This window comes from Salmo salar, chromosome 15, assembly GCF_965601325.2.
Source record: "Salmo salar chromosome 15, fSalSal1, whole genome shotgun sequence".
In the NCBI taxonomy this organism is placed as follows: Eukaryota; Metazoa; Chordata; class Actinopteri; order Salmoniformes; family Salmonidae; genus Salmo; species Salmo salar.
This window is the reverse complement of record NC_138305.1, coordinates 84,296,957-84,322,359: the sequence shown is the minus strand read 5'-3', so window position 1 is coordinate 84,322,359 and position 25,403 is coordinate 84,296,957. Positions and strand designations below refer to the sequence as shown.

At 41.4% G+C, this 25,403-nt stretch overlaps 1 protein-coding gene across 10 annotated transcripts in view; it reads right to left on the bottom strand.

Moving 5' to 3' along the window:
* Positions 1-430: 430 nt before the first annotated feature.
* Positions 431-25,403, bottom strand: part of LOC106572032 (plasma membrane calcium-transporting ATPase 3) — a 33,688-nt gene continuing 8,715 nt past the window's right edge. The window contains exons 6-23 of one of the 10 annotated variants that reach the window (XM_014145744.3): positions 21,695-21,826; positions 20,838-20,888; positions 20,476-20,514; positions 19,891-20,052; positions 19,529-19,743; positions 19,071-19,313; positions 16,816-17,057; positions 15,734-15,968; positions 13,692-13,871; positions 13,461-13,548; positions 13,252-13,358; positions 12,601-12,792; positions 12,010-12,223; positions 11,215-11,426; positions 10,895-11,002; positions 10,488-10,670; positions 9,630-9,716; positions 431-1,813 (exon numbers count right to left, since the gene is read on the bottom strand). In XM_014145744.3, coding sequence (XP_014001219.2) covers positions 1,376-1,813; positions 9,630-9,716; positions 10,488-10,670; positions 10,895-11,002; positions 11,215-11,426; positions 12,010-12,223; positions 12,601-12,792; positions 13,252-13,358; positions 13,461-13,548; positions 13,692-13,871; positions 15,734-15,968; positions 16,816-17,057; positions 19,071-19,313; positions 19,529-19,743; positions 19,891-20,052; positions 20,476-20,514; positions 20,838-20,888; positions 21,695-21,826 — 3,128 coding nt within the window. In that variant the 3' untranslated portion in view covers positions 431-1,375. Of the gene's footprint in view, positions 1,814-2,562; positions 9,717-10,487; positions 10,671-10,894; positions 11,003-11,214; positions 11,427-12,009; positions 12,224-12,600; positions 12,793-13,251; positions 13,359-13,460; positions 13,549-13,691; positions 13,872-15,733; positions 15,969-16,815; positions 17,058-19,070; positions 19,314-19,528; positions 19,744-19,890; positions 20,053-20,475; positions 20,515-20,837; positions 20,889-21,694; positions 21,827-25,403 lie in introns of those variants that run through there. The other 9 variants (XM_014145751.3, XM_014145746.3, XM_014145745.3 and 6 more) reach the window with 9 other exon arrangements.

Genomic DNA, 25,403 nt, shown 5'->3' with positions numbered 1-25,403 from the left:
TCCTGAGATGTGTGCAAACCTGGTGGCCAACTACAAGAAACGTCTGACCTCTGTGATTGCCAACAAGGGTTTTGCCACCAAGTACTAAGTCATGTTTTGCAGAGGGGTCCACTACTTATTTCCCTCATTAAAATGCAAATTATTTTATAACATTTTTGACATGCGTTTTTCTGGATTTTTGTTGTTGTTATTCTGTCTCTCACTGTCCAAATAAACCTACCATTAAAATTATAGACTGATCATTTCTTTGTCAGTGGGCAAACGTACAAAATCAGCAGGGGATCAAATACTTTTTTCCTTCACTGTAAATCATACAGTCAAATATTGTTTGATAGATTCTAAAGTACATCAAAAAGTAATTATTTCCTTTTCATTTGGTGTTATGTAATCTATGCAAATTAAAGACAAAAATAAAGACAATACACATGGATTAATAAAATAATCATTTAAATAAATTACTTTAATCACTACGCACAACTTAATATTTTCAATACTCAGTTCAGTTGTTCCCTTTGTTCATGGAAGTGTCCAAATGAATAACTTAATTCAAGACATATCTACATGAAGAGAAGAACCAAAAATATTAGTAGTGCTTTTGGGGAGTTTTTTTTTATAGCATATCTACTATTTTCTTACCATTTTGTGTTTTGAAGTTGTTGTATATGTTTTAAATTTATTTGAATAGTTATATTTATTATTTTCTTTTTCAAGACATACACAACACATGTAAACACAGAAAAGGAAAAAAGGTGACGTGACCAGAAGGAGTATATAAAAACAGAAAAACACGGAGACAAATACAGCAGTTAAGCAAACAAACAATACATACAAACATACATGGAAAGATAAAGCTAATTAATGAAGCATCATTAACTGGAATATAATAATTGTAGTAGTAATTGTAATAATTGCAGTAGTAATAACAACAGTAATAATCTGAACAATTATATTGTTAAAAAGCAGAATGAATTAACCCCATTTCACTTTCCATTGAGTCTTTCATATTTTCAATCAAAAGGGCAAGAATCAATTCCAGTTCATTCTTGTCTCTACTACACCAATCACTCCTCTATTGCGTGCCTAGATATACATTTCAAAAGTGTCAATCAGAGTCTGATGGGGTTAGCATCGTTAGATTGTGGAGGTTTTTGAGAGGATATGTGAGTGTTTTGAAGCGGAGTGCAGGCTAAAAGCAGTGGCTTTTTGGGGAAAGGTTGGGCAACAATCTATAAAACCATTGGTCTATACAATGTAATACTTTCTCTTTCCATGTCCAGTTTTCCTCTTCATTTCCTCTTTGTTGGGTAACATCCATGTCCATCAAAGTCATTGGTGTTTCCTCTCCCTACTTGTCAACCACGTGCCCAGATTGTAGTTATAAACAGGTCTCCAAGCTGTGCAATGGGCTGGCGGGGCGGCAGAGAGAAGCAGTTGGTAGTCTTGCATTTTTTGGGTTCAGATGATCTCCATTCTCAGCGTCAGCAGCAGCAGTGGCGTTGTTGTTACAGTTGAGTGTAACGGGGAGGCTCTGCTGACGGTAGGGGGCGGGACGGGAGGCGGAGCGGCAGCGAGGGGGAGGCTGAGGGGGCTGGGCAGGGGGAGGAGCTTGACGAAAAGCCAGGCGAACGTTGTTGCAGTCTGAGCGCTCTGATTCTTCGGTTTCAATGTCTGTCTCGTCAATCAAGGGGATGTTGTGGACCAAGTCACTGATGAGAAATTCCGGGTGTGCCATGAAGTCGTGGATGGAGTTCTTGGATTCCGGCTTCTCAATGCCATCATAAAGTGGACTACGGAATGCTTTCACCACTCGGATCTATGTTGAGTTTTATATAATAATGGTCAAACAAGGGGAGAAATGCAGAAAGGAAAAGGGAATAGATGGGACAAACAATTGGAGAGAGATGTAGCATTTAAGTATTTAAAAGCATCACAGTGGCAGAATTATTTGGCTGAACTGACCTGAAAAAGTTATGAAAAAATACAATTGAATCTTCTGAAAATTCTTATAAATGTTAGTTAAATTCTAAATAAAAGGTGTTATCGTACAGTAGTAGGCTTGCCTGGTCGTGGGGAGGTGTACCTCTTTCTGTCCAATAAGGTCATTCCTAGATATTATATTTGTCCATTTAGGGGACACCTTTTGCTCAAGAACTTGCCCAGAGGCAAAAGTTCTGTACAGCCTCTTTAAAGGCAATCAATTACCTATGAGTTTCACTGACCTGATAAAACCTACTGTATGTGTACAATATGTACATGTCTACTTTGGATTACTCTGTAACTTTAAAGTAAATGAGGGAAAGTAAAACAAATGAAAACTGAAATAACGACTTAAGTAAAACTTAGTGTTGTCAGTTCAATATAAGATATTTAAAATTAATCAAATATTAATTGATGGATATACAACATTGTCTGACACACACACACACACACACACACACACACACCCCCCTTTTCTACTGAACTCATTTTTCTACTGAACGGGACAAGTGAAACAAGTAGAACACAGAGCATGGGATTCAGATCAGTTCAAAAACCAAACAACAACTGACATGCCAAGACTGATCATGTGAGAGCCTCATTTACTGCCATGCTGTAAAAGAAACACATTCAAGGTGGTCGTGCATGAGCTTGTCCTGGTGCAAACGAAAATGGGTGTAGTTGGATAACATATTGTTTGGGTGATGCAACGTCCAATGAGCCATAATGCAGCTACCAGTTAAGCTAAGTGAACATCACCCACAATACAGACCAGTCACAGTAATCACAGGCTTCTGTAGACTTGATGAGTAATGTTGTTATATCACTGTACATTTGGGGGTGGCTGTAAAAAAAAGCCCTTCCTTAACAGTGTATGTGAATAATTAGTTCAACTTCCAAAAAAGTATTACTGAAAGTGAATTGTATATTTCTATTGAACATCTTGAACGTGTACTTTTAAGTTATCTAGGGTATATCTAAACTCAGGTGTTTTAGATACAGTACAAACAAATGTAAGGTCATAAATGCAGTCATCCAGCTCAGTACAAAAATGGCAATATAGTAGACAATAGATGTATTACATAAGGCACAATAGTCACCAGACTGGAATTGCCAGTGCTGTACAACAAATCATTACCTTCAATGTCAGAACAATTGTTTTAAAAACTGTTCCTCAAAATCACATTATACAGTGCCTTCGGAAAGTATTCAGACCCCTTGATTTTTTCAAAATATATATTTTTTTTACAGCCTTATTGTAAAATGGATTAAATTGTTTTTTTCCCCCTCATCAATCTACACACAATACCACATAATGACAAAGTGGAAATACGTTATTTACATAAGTATTCAGCCCCTTTGCTATGAGACTCGAAATTGAGCTCAGGTGCATCCTGTTTCCATTGATCATTCTTGAGATGTTTCTACAACTTGATTGGAGTCCACCTGTGGTCAATTGATTGGACATGATTTGGAAAGACACACACCTGTCTATATAAGATCCCACAGTTGACAGTGCATGTCAAAAACCAAGCCATGAGGTCGAAGCAATTGTCCGTAGAGCTCCGAGACAGGATAGGGGGAAGGGTACAAAAAAATGTCTGCAGCATTGAAGGTCCCCAACAACACAGTGGCCGCCATCATTCTTAAATGGAAGAAGTTTGGAACCACCAAGACTCTTCCTAGAGCTGGCCGCCCAGCCAAACAGAGCAATCGGGGGAGAAGGGCCTTGGTCAGGGAGGTGACCAAGAACCTGATTGTCACTCTGACAGAGCCCTAGAGTTCCTCTGTGGAGATGGGAGAACCTTGCAGAAGGATAACCATCTCTGCAGCACCACCAATCAGGCCTTTATGGTAGAGTGGCCAGATGGAAGCCACTCCTCAGTAAAGGCACATGACAGCCTGCTTGGAGTTTGCCAAAAGGCACCTAAAGACTCACAAACCATGAAAAACAAGACTCTCTGGTCTGATGAAACCAAGATTGAACTCTTTGGCCTGAATGCCAAGTGTCAAGTCTGGAGGAAACCTGGCACCATCCCTACGGTGAAGCATGGTGGGGATGTTTTTCAGCGGCAGAGACTAGACAGGACCGAGGGAAAGATGAACTGGGCAAAGTGCTGAGAGATCCTTGATGAAAACCTGCTCCAGAGCACTCAGGACCTCAGACTGGGGCGAAGGTTCATCTTCCAACAGGGCAATGACCCTAAGCACACAGCCAAGACAACGTAGGAGTGGCTTCGGGACAAGTCTCTGAATGTCCTTGAGTGGCCCAGCCAGAGCCCAGACTTGAACCTGATCGATCAGATCTGGAGAGACATGAAAATAGCTGTGCAGCAACGCTCCCCATCCATCCTGACCGAGTTTAAGAGGATCTGCTGAGAAAATGGGAGTAACTCCCCAAATACAGGTGTGCCAAGCTTGTAGCGTCGTACGCAAGAAGACTCAATGCTGTAATTTCTGCCAAAGGTGCTTCAACAAAGTACTGAGTAAAGTGTCTGAATACTTACAGTACCAGTCAAAAGTTTGGACACACCTACAAATTTTAATATAATATTGAAGACATCAAAACTATGAAATAACAAACGTTTTTAATTTTTGATAAATTAGCCACAATTTCTAAAAACCTGTTTTTGATTTGTCATTATGGGGTATTGTGTGTAGATTGATGAGGGGGAATAAACGATTTAATACATTTTAGAATGAGACTGTGACATAACAAAATGTGGAAAAAGTCAAGGGGTCTGAATACTTTCCGAAGGCACTGTAAGCATGGGAAAATCTACATTTGAAACATTTATGATGATACACCACCAGTTGTTCTGTGTCCAGCCACCACATACCCATCTCCTTGTACAAAAAGAATAAGAAGTGATGGGTTATTCATCCACTCAAAGTCAGCACCCATTCACACAGAACTCAACATAGGTCTTAATAGGCCTTATGGTAAGCTTGCTTTAATATTGTTAATGAGGGAAACAATACATTAATAAATAGAATGTTTCTGTAATGACTATGGCTGGTCCTAAATGGTAAAGAGATGCACATATTGTGAAGTATAATAAAATAATAATAATACATTCATTCCCACAGAGCAAATAAGTGTGTGAACATGAATGCAATCATATTCTGTTGCGATGGGCACTACAGGCTGAATCCTAACTTGAGATACATGTGAGTAACTAAAACCCTTGTTTAAATCATGCACTGATATAAAAAGGGATATTCGTGTGAAAGTCTGAGTTTTGGGCAAGCGTTAGAAATTATACTTAGGTCCTTATTCCTATTTGCTCAGTGGACTGTACCTCAGCATGCACAAACAATATGATTTGTTTGTTCATTCCTGCAGCAAGCATAGCCACAAAGACCCATTTCTTCAGCAAGCACCTCTAAAAATACCAACCTTTGTAGCAAGCACAACCCAAAAAAAACATTCTAAATGTGAAAATGACCACAAAGATCTTGCACAAGAAGCGACATTACCCAATAACATTGTTGTGATGAGGGAGTCAGGCAACACAGAGACACTGTTAAGGTTGACTTGTGCTGATTTGTTTTTCCAATGAGCTGTTTGTTCCCATAAAGTAAATTATTTAGAAAATAAATAATTATTATGTGCCCTCTGAATTCATGTCCCCTTGTGAAAATTGTAAACTTTCGAGTATAGTGCCCGCAATGGTCAATAAAACACTACAGCTGTTGAAAATGAACTATTACTCAAGTCAACGTATTCACTTGGTTCTTTCAAATGGGCCACCTAAAGTTCTCTCAAGGAGCTGGATGGAAAAACAGAAGTTTTATTGTGGTGGAGTATGAATCCCATGGTCACTTCAGACTTATTGAATTACACTAAACAATTTACGCAAGTCAGGGTTAGGCTCAATTCATTTTCACTCAGTCAATTCAGGGAATTAAATGGCAATTCTATTCATGAATTGGTCAAACTATTCTCAGTGAAGATAATGGACCATCCATCAATGTACACAGTATGATTAAGGGGAAACAATGAGAACTACCTATAAAGCTGAACAGCAAAACAATTAAGTAAAAGACACGCTGAACAATGGAAATTCAGAAATAGAAGCTAGTGTTCCTACATTCAGATATCTACTAACCTTCCTAATATACAGAACAATCTGTGTTTATAAGAGAAATGAGCAAATCAAAAAGTCCTCAAAGGAAATGATAATAGGCAAAGTGCACAACACTTAATGGTCTGTTTTTGAATATGGGTTGGACGAATGCCTCGGTATTGCATTATACCAAATGCTGCAATGCAACCTCCAAAGGAAATGGAGACATTTCACATAACTGCATGCAACAGATATATGGCGTGTCTCGCCCTTCAATTATGGTGTATTTTGCCATATGTAAGCTGTCAGTCAAACTGAACTGAAGTTAGCTGTCAGTCAAACTGTGTAGAAGTGAAACCGAAACTTAAGTTAAGGCATTCATTCTAACTGGTTAAAATGTTAGGGTTAAGGTTTGGGATAGGGTTAAAACAGAAAAAATAAAACAAAAAAAGGAGTGCCTAGCACTAAGATTGAACCCGCAATGCTTGGAGCTGTAGTTTCCAGTTTAAGCCCACCCTCAACCCATCATTGACTTATCTTAAGGGAAACATATAATTGAATGATCTCAATGGAATAAGATAATCTGTATGTTTTATAAGAAAAGAAAACAACAACAAAAATGAACTGTAATAATCAGTTAGAGTTGGCCTATGTTAGGAAATAGAAAGGAAATAAAACTACTTCCTTCATGAGATGCAGAACCTACAATGAGAGAGAATGAAAAAGACCAAGTAAAATGAGGATAGTTATTTGTACAAAGCAACACTGCAGATCCTATTTTGGCAGTCTGATCGAACCTAGGGACAGAGAAAGATTTATGTTGGTAGGGTGACCAAACAGTAACATCTCAGAAATGTCACTGTTTCAGGCTTACACTCGAAGGTTTACAACTGTCTAGAAGTGCACAAACCCAAAATACATGTTCTTTTTTTTCTTATATCTTTTGTGTCTTTTTTTTACCTTGATTTGCCATTTAGGAAATTCTTTAAAATTGGCATTGTTGTAATGCTCTGAATAAAATTCGTATCTCTTTGAAAATTAAACATATGTATTGTCACAAATCTGATAAAACCATAGGAGCATACCGACAGTCTGCTCTGGGCAGTTTAAAACACGATTGATCACAGACTGCATCAAGCCAAACAAAGCAGCAAGATGAAGAAATAGATTAAGGCCAGGATTAAATCAGATCAGCGGTAACCCACATTAGCCAACAAACTCTTGTTTAGGCCGGGTAAGAGGTATAACTACGGTATGAGCTGTCAAATTGGTGAGCTGCTGCTCTTGTGGACATTTTCAAAAGACACTACCGTCTGTCATGCCCTGATCTGTTTCACCTGTCCTTGTGATTGTCTCCACCCCCCTCCAGGTGTCACCCATCTTCCCCATTATCCCCTGTGTATTTATACCTGTGTTCTCTGTTTGTTTGTTGCCAGTTCGTCTTGTTTGTTCAAGTCAACTAGCGTTTTGTGTCTCAGCTGCTGCTTTTTCCAGTCTCTCTTTTATCGCCCTCCTGGTTTTGACCCTTGCCTGTCCTGACTCTGAGCCCACCTGCCTGACCACTCTGCCTACCCTTGACCCTGAGCCTGTCTGCCAACCTGTACCTTGTCCCCCTCTGGATTATCAACTCCTGCCTGCCTTGACCTGTTGTTTGCCTGCCCCTGCTGTTGCAATAAACATTGTTACTTCTACACAGTCTGCACTTGGGTCTTACCCGAAACCTGATACCGTCGTTCACTAAAACGTTAGTAGTTCAAAATATTGATATAACGTGTAGACTCTATTGATGATAGAAATAATTACACTTGAATGTAAAATCTTTCAAAAAACTGTTTACAAAAGGCACCTGGCTACGTTCTCCTTATTTGTGCAGTCAAAAAGCATAAATGAGGAAACATTTTCAGAACTATGAAATTGTCATACATAAAAAATATAGGCTATAATTAATCAAAAAAGAATACAGTGGCTTGCGGAACTATTCAGCCCCCTTGGCATTTTTCCTATTTTGTTGCCTTACAACCTGAAATGAAATTGATTTACACAACATGCCTAGCACTTTTAAGAAAAAAACTGAAAACTTTAGCGTGCATAACTATTAACCCCCCCCCCCCCCCCCAATTTTCATCTGACCAGAGTACCTTCTTCCATATGTTTGGGGTCTCCCACATGCCTTTTGGTGAACACCAAACATGTTTGCTTCTTTTTTTCTTTAAGAAATTGCTTTTTTCTGGCCACTCTTCCGTAAAGCTCAGCTCTGCGGAGTGTACGGCTTAAAGTGGTCCTATGGACAGATACTCTAGTCTCCGCTGTGGAGCTTTGCAGCTCCTTCAGGGTTATCTTTGGTCTCTTTGTTGCCTCTGATTAATGCCCTCCTTGCCTGGTCTGTGAGTTTTGGTGGGCGGCCCTCTCTTGGCAGGTTTTTGTTGTGCCATATTCTTTCCATTTTTGAATAATGGATTTAATGGTGCTCTGTGGGATGTTCAAAGTTTCAGATATTTTTTTTATAACCCAATCCTGATCTGTACTTCTCCACAACTCTGTCCCTGACCTGTTTGGAGAGCTCCTTGGTCTTCATGGTGCCGCTTGATTGGTGGTGTGGCAGACTCTGGGGCCTTTCAGAACAGGTGTATATATACTGAGATCATGTGACACTTAGATTGCACACAGGTGGACTTAATTAGTTAAATAATGTGACTTCTGAAGGTAATTGGTTGCACCAGATCTTATTCAGGGGCTTCATAGCAAAGGGGGTGAATACATATGCAAGCACCACTTTTCCGTTTTAAATTTTTAGGAATTTTTTGAAACAAGTAATTTTTTTCATTTCACTTCACCAATTTGGACTATTTTGTGTAAGTCTATTACATGAAATCCAAATAAAAATCCATTTAAATTACAGGTTGTAATGCAACAAAATAGGAAAAACGCCAAGGGGGATGAATACTTTTGCAAGGCACTGTACATAAATAATAATAAATAAATATATTATTTATGGGTTCATTTAATACAGCTGGCCAGCTAATATCACGCTTGAAGAAGCGAGGTAGCCTATACATAATTACAAAGACAAACGAATATTCAGCCTGACATTGCGGCACTCGAACAAGAGCTATGCGTTTGTCGGCTAGCGGGGATCTGATTGAATCCTGGCCTAAGATCATGAGGTAGTAGTGAAAAGGAGGTAGAGAAATGTAATATTAAATTAACAAATAATAAAACCACAAATATACACATAGACACACAGTCATTAAACTAATTAAAACATGATGGAGATAGAGATGGTAGATAAACCAGAACAAAGGAGGAAAACTCAAATGAAAAGGTCAGTTGGTCAGGCACCTCAGTGTTGACTCCCCCACGCCACAACACACACACAGACAAACACACATATCTTTGATGCTTAATTGCATTTCTGGGCAGGCAAAGGTCAATTTTCTACATACAACATGCTCATTTTGATGATGGTGAGTGGACTGTTTTTTGTTGTGTGCCGTTAATGGATGGCAGAAACTCACTCCCAGGCGCACCAGTTGCATTGGCAGTGGAGAGAACTACGTGAGTGGGAGTAGAAATATTGGTTACGTCATGGAGTTGGCTGAGAACTGAGGAGCGACGTCGCGCAGCACCCTGAAAGGAACCACTTCTCTTGAAGGTACTCACTACCTCCATCTGTTGGAGAGAAAGGGAGGATATTACAGAGAGGACATGACAGTCTTGAAGTACCTCATGTCAGTTGATAGGGGGCCCTGTGGGGCATATTGGAGAGCTATGAAAGCAACAGGCAGAATGAATCAAGGGATGGTATAGTAGAACTTTTAGTTTTGTAGAGTTCATGTTCCACTATGAAGGTATCAAAAGCATGTATTAGATACAAAAAGGCATTTTAAAAGAAAATCAAAGTATGTTTTAAATCAATGATGTTGCCCCCAAAACATGGACTGGTAATGTTAATTATTGTATTTAGCATTACATCAGCATCATATGTCACACCTAGAGGCTGGTTTGAGTAAGAGACAGACTACAATTAGAACTCTTGTAATATATTTAATATGCTTGTTGTTAGGATTATTAGGTATGATCATTGAATCATTTTCTGTGTAACAGTGACGAGGACTAAGGATACATAAAAAATAAAGACAGAAACTGTGATAATCGCAATGACATGAGGATGAAGGATAAAAAGTGAGAAATATGACCATGAGATGTAATCAAAATTACTCTGATAGGTTACAATAGAGATTATTATATTTCAATAAATATAGGAAAATAAAGTGTGGTGAAATAAATTAAGGCATCAAATGGTGAAGAAAGAGCAACACAAATTAACAGAGATAAGTCGGGCAAGCAGAAAAGACTCTTCGTAGGACAGTACAGCACATACCAGAGCCCTTGTTAGGGAAAGACAAGGGACAGAGAATGGTGGAGCCCAATGCACTGTACCTGAGTCTGAATACGATTGAGGCCCCGGAACCAGAGGATCTGCCCTCGACGTAGCTCCCTCTCAGCATGGTCAATCTCTTGCTCATCATCTGCCATGTCATCATCAATCATCTCTTCCTTACCCAGCGCATGACCCGCTTCCTTCAGACAGGGCAGGCGGCTGGTAGGCACCGTGGTGATGAGCTGTTGGGGTCAGGGGTCAGCGTTAGTTGACGAGCAGAAGAACACAACTTCCGTTTCGGTCTGGTTGGTCCTAGCAAGTCCTTGTGTCAAAGCCAACTGAAGACTGGGTTATGGATATGTGGGTTTGTCTATGTCAAAGGTCTTAATTGTGTCTTGACACAAAACCACTGGAGAACCACAGATTGGTTAACACATTCACACAACATTAACTCCAGCATAAGTACCTGTCCCCACAGCAGCTCTCCTACTCCCACGAGCAGACACCACAGCCACTGCTCCACATTGAGCGGTGTGCAGCTGAAAGGTTTCCCCCCAAACTGCACAATCACAAACTGTACAGAATAAGACACAAGACGAGAGAGATATGATTACAAAAAGTGCTTGCCATTGGTTAGCACAACATACATGTATCATATATCCTGTGAGACAATAATTAAGTAGTCAATATTATTAGGTATATGTCATGGTTGAATAACATTACTAGGGTTGCTATAATGTAAAGGGAAAACAACGTATAAGAAGTAAACGCTTGTGGTCCTCTCACCTGCATTAAAAAAGTCCCCAGCACAATACTGCAGAAAATAGGGTTGTGGAATATGCCGTCGAAAACATTCCTTTCACCGTGGATCTTGCGGGCATTGATCTCGTTGAACAGTTGCATGAGCACAAAGGTGTTGAAGATGATCGTGTAGTGCTCGGAGGGGGGAGAGTGCAGAGGGGCGTTGCGTCCGCTATCAATGTTGAAGATATTTTCTCCTGAGATAGAGAGGAACACAAAAAGGATAAGCAGACAATAGAAAGAGACACGTAGTCAAATATATATTTTCTAGTTAAAGGGATAGTGCAAGATTCGGGAAATTAAGCTGTTTTGCTACTTACCCAAAGTCAGATGAAGTCATGGATACCATTTTCTATGTCTCTGCGTGCAGTTTGAAGGAAGTTGACGGTAGTTTCTACTTCCAGTGATTACGTTAACGCTAGTTAGCATTGGCACGCAAAACTACCTACAACTTCCTTCATACTGAATGCAGAGACATAAAAATGGTATCCATGAGTTCATCTGACTGGATAAGTAGCAAAACACACTATCCCTTTAATGGCAAGCAAAGGTATACTAAATGATCATGTAAAATACTATGAGCTAAAAGAGCACCACAGTTCCATGACTGTTTTTCTTCAACCTTCTTGTTCCTCACTATTGCCATTACCTACACCCCACTCCCCCTTTCCCCACCTCCAGCCTCCGTCCCCCACCTCCACCTGCAGCCACCCTCCACCTCCTCCCCTCGTCTTCATTCTCCTCCCACTTCCAGTCTCTCTCCTCCTCCCTTGTGTGTACCCGCAAACAGCAGGGTGAAGATGATGGTGAGCTGGTAGATGGCATGGCCCAGGATGTTCTTCATCATGGTGCGGGAGATGAGGGGGTTGTTGCGGCCGTAAGGCTTCCTCAGGAGCAGGGACTCAGTGGGCGGCTCGGTGGCTAAGGCCAGGGAGGCAAAGGTGTCCATAATCAGGTTCACCCACAACATCTGGACAGCCTTCAGAGGAGAGTCCTGAAGGGAGGAGAAAGAGAGGAGGGGGTTGGGACATGTAAGGAGAGAGGGAGAAAAAGGTAGAGAGAGGGAGAAGGAAAGAGGCAGAGGGAGAAGTAAAAAGAGAAACAGCAAGAGAGAGAGGTAAGGAGAGAGAAAAAGAGGTAAGTAGATATCATTTTAATTAATTTTGCTTCAAAGCTTGTTTGGAATGTCCACAGACCGTTACCTACATCTTAGATCATTTACTACAGTTACTTAAATGGTCAATTTGGATTTTACACAACAGTGAATTGTGTTGTGGTGTGCTGTGGTGTGGTGTGGTGTGCTGTGGTGTGGTGTGGTGTGGTGTGGTGTGCTGTGCTGTGGTGTGTGACAGTCAGAGATGGAGTGAGTACCTGTGTGATACAGGCGCCAGTGAAGGCCACGATGACAGCCACCACGTTGACAGTGAGCTGGAACTGGAGAAACTTGGAGATGCTGTCATAGACGTTACGTCCCCACATGACTGCCTTCACAATGCTAGAGAAGTTGTCATCAGTCAGGATGATGTCAGAGGCTTCCTTGGCTACGTCAGTACCAGCGATGCCCTACACAGAGCCCAAAAAATGATCCACTTTAAATTCACCCCCCCCCACTTGCACAAGTCTCACATAAAAAAACATGTCACTAATACCTATGTATGTGCATGATAGTTACATAGCCGTAAGTACTATGTTAGAACTAATGTAACAATACCACAGTACATACCATGCCTATGTAACTACAATGTAAATAGGTAGGGAAATGTATTATTAAAGTGATGCTCCAAAGGTCTTCCATAATATCACACAGTAGTTTTGAAAGCAGTGCTCACGAGCCAAAACTGGTCCCTGAAAATTGTGCACAATTGTGTACTACATCAACCATTTTGTATGATACGTTACAAATTTGTAAGTGCTTATGATCCTGGACTGCAACTTTAAGTGTGGGACTTAATATTTTCCCAAAGTTACTAAAATGACAAAAGATTTGTCATCATCATTATCATCATCATCATGATGTCTCACCATGGCAAAGCCAACATCGGCCTTCTTCAGGGCGGGTCCGTCGTTTGTCCCGTCCCCTGTCACTGCCACTACCTGCCGCTGTTCCAGTACAGTGCTGTCTATGATGCCTGCAGGGAGATTAAGGTCTCATTGGAAATCCTGCAGCTGCATGGTTTACAAACTGTTTACAAAAGAATACTGTAGCTTTGAGTGTTGAATCTCTGACCCACCTTTGACCAGTGTATGTTTGTCTGTAGGTGAGGACCTAGCCAGAACTCTCAGTTTGGGCCAAACCTTATCCATGCGCTCCTGCTCAACCTGTAAGAAAGAAAGATTAGGTATCCACAGAAAATGTTGAGTCATGTAACACTTTGTAAAACAAGCTAAGGAACTGAATCAGGGCACTTATATTTTTTAGTCAGTTAAAAAGTGTCAAACAATTCATGAATGATGAATTCTACCTCTCCTTTCTCATTTCTGATTCGTCGGTTGAATTCCTTCCCGTCTATACACAGGAAGTCATCCCCTGGCTGGATGATGCCACACTTGGCAGCAATGGCTCGTGCTGTGTTGATGTTGTCACCTGTCACCATGCGCACCGTGATACCTGCTCGCTGGCATTTCTTGATAGCATCTGGGACCTGGTTAGAAAACACAGCTGGGTTTTGATAAAGCCTTGGCACACCCTCTTACTAGCTAATGTGCATGAAACTACAGCTTAATCACTGAATATTTACTACAATTATAACAATACCTATAATCTCAGAAACGCAGAACTGAAACATTTTTAATTGCATCGGACACTTGATTATGTTCTGGGGGCAGATGTGTTAGAAAATATACTACAACAAGGAGTGAAATAGCCCCCCCTCTCTGTATCCTTATGGCAAGTCTATGGTCCAAATGTCCACTCCCCTTCCGAAACTCAAAAAATGCGAACAGCTGTGACAAAGTTCCTTGTTAGTCATCGCATCCCAGTCTGTTGACAGACGCTACGATACTATTTATTATGTATGTTACGTGTGAGATTACAATACCTATACCTAACTATGCCTATCTATACCTATACCTGACTATACCTATACCTAACTATACCTATACCTATCTATACCTATACCTAACTATACCTATCTATACCTATACCAATCTATACCTAACTATGCCTATCTATACCTATACCTGACTATACCTATACCTAACTATACCTAACTATACCTATACCTATCCATACCTATACCTATCCATACCTATACCTATACCTATACCTATCTATACCTAACTATACCTATACCTAACTATACCTATACCTGACTATACCTATACCTGACTATACCTATACCTAACTATACCTAACTATACCTATACCTAACTATACCTATCCCTAACTATACCTATACCTATCTATACCTAACTATACCTATACCTAACTATACCTATACCTAACTATACTTAACTATACCTATACCTATACCTGACTATACCTATACCTAACTATACCTAACTATACCTATACCTAACTAAACCTAACTATACCTATACCTAACTATACCTAACTATACCTATACCTAACTAAACCTAACTATACCTATACCTAACTATACCTATCTATACCTATACCTATCTATACCTATACCTAACTATACCTATACCTAACTATACCTATACCTAACTATACCTAACTATACCTATACCTAACTATACCTAACTATACCTATACCTAACTAAACCTAACTATACCTATACCTAACTATACCTATCTATACCTATACCTAACTATACCTATACCTAACTATACCTATACCTAACTATACCTATACCTAACTATACCTAACTATACCTATACCTAACTATACCTAACTATACCTATACCTAACTATACCTATCTATACCTATCTATAACTATACCTATCTATACCTATATATACCTATACCTAACTAAACCAATACCTAACTACACCTATCTATACCTATACCTAATTACACCCATACCTAACTACACCTATACCTAACTATACCTATCTATACCTAACTACACCTATACCTAACTATACCTATACCTAACTATACCTATACCTGACTATACCTATACCTAACTACACCTATACCTAACTATACCTATACCTAACTATACCTATACCTATCTATACCTATACCTAACTATACCTATCTATACCTAACTATGCCTATACCTAACTATACCTATACCTAACTATACCTATACCTGCTGTTTAACAACACCTGTTGTATACAATACCTGTTGTGTCACCCTGCTTTTCCAGTCCTTCCATAATGGCATGGGTCTTCCCACTCTAAACTTTTTTATTCCTAAATTCATAACTATTTAACTTATTTAGACATTTATCTGCAGAATAACTCACTTGAAATGAAGAGCAAGAAACAGTCAATTGTCATACCTGTGGAAAAACTCCACTCCAAATCTCTACCTACATTTGTAAACAACTGCACCGCAATAGAGAGTCCCTCTGCGTAAGGTCTTGGTTACCTCTGGGCGGACAGGGTCCTCGATGCCCACCACAGTGATACAGATGAGGTCGCTGACGATGCCCGCCTCGTCCTCCCAGTCGGGCTCAGGGCTGGCTGGCAGGTCCTTGTAGGCCACGCAGATGGTGCGCAGGCCGTCGCAGGCCATGGGCTCGATCACCTTCTTCGCCATCTCGTCCCTGTCCCGTGGGCGGAAACCCCGCGGATCTCCACCGCCAGCCATGATAGAGGAGCACCTGACAGACAGAGAGTCAGAACTATGGTTGCAAAGCTACCGGTAATTACAGAAAATGTATACTTGAATAACTTTTAAGTATTCATACAGTATATAGTATTCATTTTTTATATCTGTGTCCATATTTTCCATGAGCTACTAGTAAATAGACCATATGGTTCAAGAGAAATAGCCGATTACATTTTTTTTTTAAACCATCTAATCAACAATGGCATTATTAAGTATGCAACTTTTCCAACTATTTATTTTTTCACAACTACCACCAGTTTGGCAACACAACATTTACAACAAAGACATATTGACACAGTAAAATAAATAAAAGTCTGTAAAAACATATATAAAGGATATTTTCTGGTGGCATGGCCCAGGATTAAACACCAATGGTATTCACTAAATTCATGGTTTATACTTAGGATGTTTTACACCTTTGTCATTCTATTTTAAATGTTATTTAAAAATAATCTTATTAGATTCTGTTATATATTGTACATATGATAAGGCCACACAGAAGGCCAGAGATAATTACAGACACCAGTGACCATCTGAAGGACCTAAAAAGGCCACGAGATGTCCAGTGATAAATTCCTTAAAATCCTTGAAAGTTACCAAAATTGTGTTAGATACTGCTACTTTCCAGTAATATACCCTTCCTTTGATACCCTAGTCAGGACACAAGTCAGATGCTCTGTATGTTAGGGCACAATATTAATGTTAGTCGTTTTGTTTTGTTCATCAAACCTCATTCAAGGCTAACTTTATCTCGAGGCCACCACCACCACATTCTCTATCAAAGCTGTAACCTCAAATCAAATCCAACTTTATTTGTAAAGCCTCGGAGTCAGACTTACTTCTTGAGCAGGATCTCAGAGGCCCCCTTGCTGTAGAGGCGGAAGGATCCATCGGGCAACTGCACCACTGTGCTCATGGACTTGCGCACCGAGTTGAAGGTGTAGACCTTGTAGAGCTTCTCCTCAGGGATCTGTTCCCTCACGGGGGCATAGTCCCTCTTCAGGTCCAGGACGAAGCCCAGTAGGGCACACTCCGTCTTGTTGCCCACTTGCTTGGGTAGGCCTCCCTCCTTATCTGGGGGCTAATGGATAAAATATTAAGTTACTATTTCCCCCCCGCTCAACAGACTGGGCAAAATGAGTCTAAGAAAAGAAGGAAAAGAAAAGAAAAGGTAAGACGATAACATTTGTATGTAAATGTGTATGTAAATTTCTATGTACATTCTGAATTCTATGAATTGTTTTAGCTACTGTATGTTGTGCTGACATGAATAAAATGAGTTTCCATCTACAGTGCCTTGCGAAAGTATTCGGCCCCCTTGAACTTTTCGACCTTTTGCCACATTTCAGACTTCAAACATAAAGATATAAAACTGTAATTTTTTGTGAAGAATCAACAACAAGTGGGACACAATCATGAAGTGGAACAAAATTTATTGGATATTTCAAACTTTTTTAACAAATAAAAAACTGAAAAATTGGCCCGTGCAAAATTATTCAGCCCCTTTACTTTCAGTGCAGCAAACTCTCTCCAGAAGTTCAGTGAGGATCTCTGAATGATCCAATGTTGACCTAAATGACTAATGATGATAAATAGAATCCACCTGTGTGTAATCAAGTCTCCGTATAAATGCACCTGCTCTGTGATAGTCTCAAAGGTCCGTTTAAAGTGCAGAGAGCATCATGAAGAACAAGGAATACACCAGGCAGGTCCGAGATACTGTTGTGGAGAAGTTTAAAGCCGGATTTGGATACAAAAAGATTTCCCAACCTTTAAACATCCCAAGGAGCACTGTGCAAGTGATAATATTGAAATGGAAGGAGTATCAGACCACTGCAAATCTACGAAGACCCGGCCGTCCCTCTAAACTTTCAGCTCATACAAGGAGAAGACTGATCAGAGATGCAGCCAAGAGGCCCATGATGACTCTGGATGAACTGCAGAGATCTACAGCTGAGGTGGGAGACTCTGTCCATAGGACAACAATCAGTCGTATACTGCACAAATCTGGCCTTTATGGAAGAGTGGCAAGAAGAAAGCCATTTCTTAAAGATATCCATAAAAAGTGTCGTTTAAAGTTTGCCACTAGCCACCTGGGAGACACACCAAACATGTGGAAGAAGGTGCTCTGGTCAGATGAAACCAAAATCGAACTTTTTGGCAACAATGCAAAACGTTATGTTTGGCGTAAAAGCAACACAGCTCATCACCCTGAACATACCATCCCCACTGTCAAACATGGTGGTGGCAGCATCATGGTTTGGGCCTGCTTTTCTTCAGCAGGGGCAGTAAAGATGGTTAAAATTGATGGGAAGATGGATGGAGCCAAATACAGGACCATTCTGGAAGAAAACCTGATGGAGTCTGCAAAAGACCTGAGACTGGGACGGAGATTTGTCTTCCAACAAGACAATGATCCAAAACATAAAGCAAAATCTACAATGGAATGGTTCACAAATAAACATATCCAGGTGTTAGAATGGCCAAGTCAAAGTCCAGACCTGAATCCAATCGAGAATCTGTGGAAAGAACTGAAAACTGCTGTTCACAAACGCTCTCCATCCAACCTCACTGAGCTCGAGCTGTTTTGCAAGGAGGAATGGGCAAAAATGTCAGTCTCTCGGTGTGCAAAACTGGTAGAGACATACCCCAAGCGACTTACAGCTGTAATCGCAGCAAAAGGTGGCGCTACAAAGTATTAACTTAAGGGTGCTGAATAATTTTGCACGGACAATTTTTCAGTTTTTTATTTGTTAAAAAAGTTTGAAATATCCAATAAATTTCGTTACACTTCATAATTGTGTCCCACTTGTTTTTGATTCTTCACAAAAAATTACAGTTTTATATCTTTATGTTTGAAGCCTGAAATGTGGCAAAAGGTCAAAGTTCAAGGGGGCCGAATACTTTCGCAAGGCACTGTAAATGGCCAATAAAGATGTAAATGTCCAACTAAACTACACTGAATAAACAGAAAAAATAAATCTGTGTCCCGTTATCATTCCACGCTGCAGACATATGCCACAATAAAACTGTAGGAGCATTCAACAGTGTGCAGGTATCTACAGTATCTGTCTTTCAAAATCCACCCTCTCACCATAATCTTGGAGGTGTAGGCGCTGTTGACAGCTATGGCATTTACGAGTGTGTCCAGCACCATAGGATTCATCTGGTCAGGGTGCGGGACCCTGTGGAAGTGCTGGTCGCCCGCGTAGGCCTGCACCACGGTCATGCGGTTGGTAGTGAGGGTGCCCGTCTTGTCAGAGCAAATGGCCGTGGCATTGCCCATGGTCTCACAGGCATCTAGGTGGCGCACCAAGTTATTGTCCTTCATCATTTTCTATAGGGAAACAGGAGGAAACAGATGGAGAGGAATCTTACTGTTAGGCCTGAGAAACTACAATACAATTTCAGCTGCATGCACAATATATAGTGTAATCGCGCCTTGTTTTGTCACATGGGGGATATTTGAGCAAAAATGCCATTTAACATGATTGTCACATAATGTCTGCAGCAACACACACACCACACACACACACACCTTATTCCCCTCACCTTGACAGAGTAGGCAAGTGATATAGTGACAGCCAGTGGCAGCCCTTCAGGCACAGCCACCACCAGCACTGTGACGCCGATGATGAAGAACTTGACAAAGTACTGCACATAGACGGGTGTACACTCAGTGAGCCACTCCCGGCCCTGAACCACAAAGGTCTCGATCACAAAGTACATCACCAGGATGATCACTGTGATGGCTGACATGACCAGACCTGAGAAAGAGGACAGAAAATGTGAAGAGTTTGTCAGCAGTGTATGCACTACTAGCCACCTTGTGTATTCACAGGTCAAGTCAAAGTGAACAAGCAGGCCAGCAGAAAAGAGATTATGAATGCTGAATGCTTAGAGTCAGCCCTCACCTGCCTTCCCGATCTGCACGGCCAGTTTAGTGAGTTTGCCCTGGAGCACAGACTTCTCTTTTTTAGGCACGTTGCCCTTTTTCTTCTCTGCTTCCACCTCCCCTCCTTCAGCGCTCTTCAGGGGCTGCATCTCCATGGCAACGGCCTCATCCTGTTTCTTGGCTAAGGTTGGGGGTTGTCACAAAGTTAGGGAGTGGTTAGGATGGTTAGATGAATGTCAAAAGGTGTGGTGAGCGTTGCGGCACAAAATGGCTGCCGTGCTTCGCTCAGGTTGGTGCTACAGTATGCAACTGTAACATGGAGTGCCTCCTATAGGATTTTAAGCACTTTGAGACCTAATAAAATGCGCTGTATACATACAATCCATTATTATCACATTTACAGGTGCAGGTAAGATGTTTTCAACATATATCAAGAGATTGCTTCCATCTTATTCGAGAAGTAAAAATGTTCTATATAAATATTTGGTATAAATTATTACCTCATACCATCTGTTGTTTGTATAGTTCTCCAAACGCTTTATATATGGCAGCCTATTTGAAATGAGGGATGATTCATCTGCCTTGAAATCCCACTGTTTCTTACCTTTGTTCTGATTGTTTTCCAATGTCCCATCTTGCTTACCTGTGATTGAGTGAGAGAGAGATAAATATCTAGACTGATACAGCTGAACGTGACAGACATAATGCTGCATGGGAGGCAAACATGGCTCCCATTTTAACCCCCCTAAAGGAGTAAAAATTGAATGGGAAAATGAATAGACAAAATGAAAGTGACAGAAACATGTGAAGAAATTGCATGTTAAACATAATTTTATAAATATGTTTACAGTTTGTATTTTTTCCCCAAATTACATTAGGGGCCCACAATTTCCCATGGAAGTCCCATGGAATATCTCTAGCAAATCCCTTCACCAATCTAACCAGTCTAGTAGGGGAAACACCTACCATTCGTGATGCTGATCTGTTTTGCTTCGACTGCAGGGGTATTATTGCCCTCTGACGGGATAGTGGTTTGGGATTTGAGATAGGGACAGGGACAATAAGAGATTTTATCAAATTAAGGGACAGGGACAATAAGAGATTTTATCAAATTAAGAGACAAAAACAATCAAATCACTAAAAAGAATGAGCAACAGAAACAACACAAACAGGGAATGGATAAAAATGAGTGAATGAGACCTCAGGAGCAGTAAATAAGTAAACCATTGCATCATATCTTTCTGTGGTCTACATTGTGAAGTTTGGTCCTAACCAGAGGCTTCCACGTCTGTGTAACCCCATCTCCATCTTGCTCTCCCTCTTTCCATTCAATTATTGATCGCTCTGCAGACTGCTATGCTTTTACTGGATATAATTATTAAACAGCTAGCTAGCTACCACTCTCTTCATATCAAGGAGAGGGAGACAGGGAGGAAAGTCTCTGCCCATGTACTGTAAATATACACTGTACAGCTCAGTGATGCTCTCTCTGCTCTCTCTTTCTCAGCAGAAGTAACATCCGGTCTTAAATGACTCAGCTAAATGGAGCATCATTTCAACACACCTATTGAAACTGCCAATGCATGATTTATTTTCATTTTTATTTATTTATTTGATACATACATGTCTCTGTGTATATACAGTATAAGAAACAGACATTGCAAGTCTATCATATGTAAATACATCCGTGTACAGTATATATCCATATTAAGCATCCCTGCTATATGTGTTGAGATTCAAATGTAGGCTACTATATTTGCTTTTATACCAATGATAACAACATCTTAAGGACATTACACCTTCAGCATGTCTTATTATCTTACCTTTCTTGTCTTTCTTCTCCTCCTCTTGATCACCCTCTCCAGCCCCCAGTAGAGTGAAGATGATTCCAGTTTGAGAGTTGATCCCCACAGCAGTAACCAGCATCTTTCCAGAGCCTTCCATCACATGAGTTCCTAAGGGGACACAAAGATATAATTCATAAATAGGCATGGAAATAACTCACAGTTATCAACACTATATTAAACAGAGTACCTTTATATATATGGCACCTAAAACAGAAGAGAAAATGTCCATAAATATTGTTTGTATGCTATTCAAAGATTGTTATTGCAGAAAAATCATGTTTATTTCTAGGATGTACTGAACAAAAATATAAATGTAACATGCAACAAGTTCAAAGATTTTACTGAGTTACAGTTCATATGATGTCACAGGCATCGTAGTGAGCAGACCAAGGTGCAGCGTGTTTAGTGCTCATTCCAAATGCTTTAATGAGTAACACTTACAAAATAACAAAAAACAACCAATAGTTCCGTCAGGTACAATAACTAAACGGAAAAAACCACCCACAAAACCCAAAGGAAAACAGGCTGCCTAAGTATGGCTTCCAATCAGAGACAACAAAAGACACCTGCCGCTGATTGGAAACCATACTCCGCCAAACATGGAAAACGAAACATAGAAATGGAAAACTAGAACAAATTCCCCTAGAACCAAAAAACCCCAAAACACACAAAACAACCCCCCTGCCACGCCCTGACCATTCTACTATGGCAAATGACCCTTTTCACTGGTCAGGACGTCGCCAGAGACCCCGGGCTGAGGGGCGTCGCCGGAGGCCCCGGGCTGAGGGGCGTCGCCGGAGGCCCCGGGCTGAGGGGCGTCGCCGGAGGCCCCGGGCTGAGGGGCGTCGCCGGAGGCCCCGGGCTGAGGAGCGTCGCCGGAGGCTCCGGACTGAGGAGTGTCGCCGGAGGCTCTGGACTGAGGACGTTTGCTGCAGGCTCCGTGCCATGGATCATCACTACTGGTTCCGCGCCATGGATCATCACTGGAGGCTTTGTGCCATGGATCATCACTGGAGGCTCTGGGCCATGGATCATCACTGGAGGCTCTGGGCCATGGATCATCACTGGAGGCTTCGTGCCATGGATCATCACTGGAGGCTCTGTGCCATGGATCATCACTGGAGGCTCTGGGCCATGCATTATCACTGGAGGCTTCGTGCCATGGATTAACCCTACAGGCTCCGGGCCATGGATCATCACTGGAGTCTTCATGCCATGGATTATCGCTGGAGGCTTCGGACCGTTGATCATTACTGGAGGCTTCCTACGGGAGCTGGAACCGGTCTCACCAGACTGGGGAGACGCACAGGAGACTGGGTACGCAGAACAGGCACAGGGCACACTGGGCCGTGGAGGCGCACCGGAGGTCTGGAGCTCAGGGCTGGCACACCCGTCCTGGCTGGATGGTCACTGTAGCCCGGCACGGCTACAGTGATTTTTTTACATCCTAGAAATAAACATGATTTTTCTACAATAACAATCTTTGAATAGCATACAAACAATATTTATGGACATTTTCTCTTCTGTTTTAGGTGCCATATATATAAAGGTACTCTGTTTAATATAGTGTTGATAACTGGCACAGGGCGAACTGGGCTATGCTGGGGAATGAGGGCTGCCATGCGTAGAGCAGGCGCAGGATAAACTGGGCCGAGGAAACGCACTGGAGCCCAGATGCGTTGAGCCGGCGCACTTCTTCCTGGCTGCCGGCCAACTCTCGCCTGGCAACGCTGCGGGGCCCGTACCGACCACACCGGACTGTGCGTGCGGATGGGCGAGATAGTGCGCATCACACCGTAATGCATTTCTCGCCCCTCTGCACGCCCGCTCCGCAGTGCCCTTTCCGCCAGTACCATTTCCCGGAATCTCGCGTCGAACTCAGCGCTTGACTCCTTAACTGGCTCCGGCTTGCTCCACGGCTCTCTCCTATACGCCCGGGAAGTTAGGTCAGGGCTCCCCCTGACCTAGCCAAACTACCCGTATGCCCCCCCCCCCCCCAACATTTTTTGGGGCTGCCTCTCAGCCTCCTCTTGCCGTCCCAGCCGTTCCTCCCAGTAACGCCGTTCCGCCTTCGCTGCCTCTATCTCCTCCAGCGGGCGGCGATACTCTCCCGGCCTTGTCCACGGTCCTGCCCAATCCATGATTTCCTCCCAGGTCCATGACTCGACGTACCTCCTCCCACGTTGCTTGGTCTTCTTATGGTGGGTGGTCCTGTCACAAGGCGTTGTAGTGAGCAGACCAAGGTGCAGCGTGTTTAGTGCTCATTCCAAATGCTTTAATGAGTAACACTTACAAAATAACAAAAAACGACCAACAGTTCCGTCAGGTACAATAACTAAACGGAAAACAACCACCCACAAAACCCAAAGGAAAACAGGCTGCCTAAGTATGGCTTCCAATCAGAGACAACGAAAGACACCTGCCTCTGATTGGAAACCATACTCGGCCAAACATTGAAAACGAAACATAGAAATGGAAAACTAGAACAAATTCCCCTAGAACCAAAAAATCCCAAAACACACAAAACAACCCCCCTGCCACGCCCTGACCATTCTACTATGGCAAATTACCCTTTTCACTGGTCAGGACGTGACATATGAGGAAATCAGTCAATTGAAAAATAAATTAATTAGGCCCTAATCTATGGATTTCACATGACTGGGAATACAGATATGTATTTCCAGATACCTCACAGATACCTTTAAAAAAAATGGGCCTCAGAATGGACCTCAGGATCTCATCACGGTATGTCTGTGCATACCATAAGACCACAGCCACCATGGGGCACTTCGTTCACAACGTTGACATCAGCAAACCACTTACCCACACGACGCCATGGTCTGCAGTTGTGAGACCGGTTAGACGTACAGTGCCTTCAGAAAGTATTCACACTCCTGGACTTTTTCCACATTTTGTTGTCTTACAGCCTGAATTTAAAATGGATTAAATTGAGATTTTGTGTCACTGGCCTACACACAATACCCCATAATGTCAAAGTGTAATTGTGTTTTTGAAATGTTTTTATGAATTAAAAATTAAAAACTGAAATGTATTGAGTCAATAAGTATTCATCCCCTTTGTTATGTCAAGACAAAATAAGTTCAGGAGTAAAAATTTGCTTAACAAGTCACATAATAAGTTGCATGGACTCACTCTGTGTGCAATAGTAGTGTTTATCAAGATTTTTTAATGACTACCTCATCTCTGTACCCCACACATACAATTATCTGGATTTCAAACACAGATTAAACCACAAAGACAAGGGAGGTTTTCCAATGCCTCGTGAAGAAGGGCACCAAATTGATGGATGGGTAAAAATAAAAAAAGCTGACATTGAATATCCCTTTGAGCATGGTAAAGTTATTAATTACACTTTAGATGGTGTATCAATACATAGAGTCACTACAAACATACAGGAGTCCTTCTGAACTCAGTTTCCGGAGAGGACGGAAACCGCTCAGTGATTTTACTATGAGGCCAATGGTGACTTTAAAACAGTTAGTGTTTAATGGCTGCGATAGGAGAAAACTGTGCATGGATCAACAACATTGTAGTTACTCCACAATACTAACCTAATTGACAGAGTGAAAGGAAAGAAGCCTGTACAGAATAAAAATATTCCAAAATATGCATCCTGTTTGCAACAGCAAAATCCTAGAGGAAAATCTAGTTCAGTCTGCTTTCC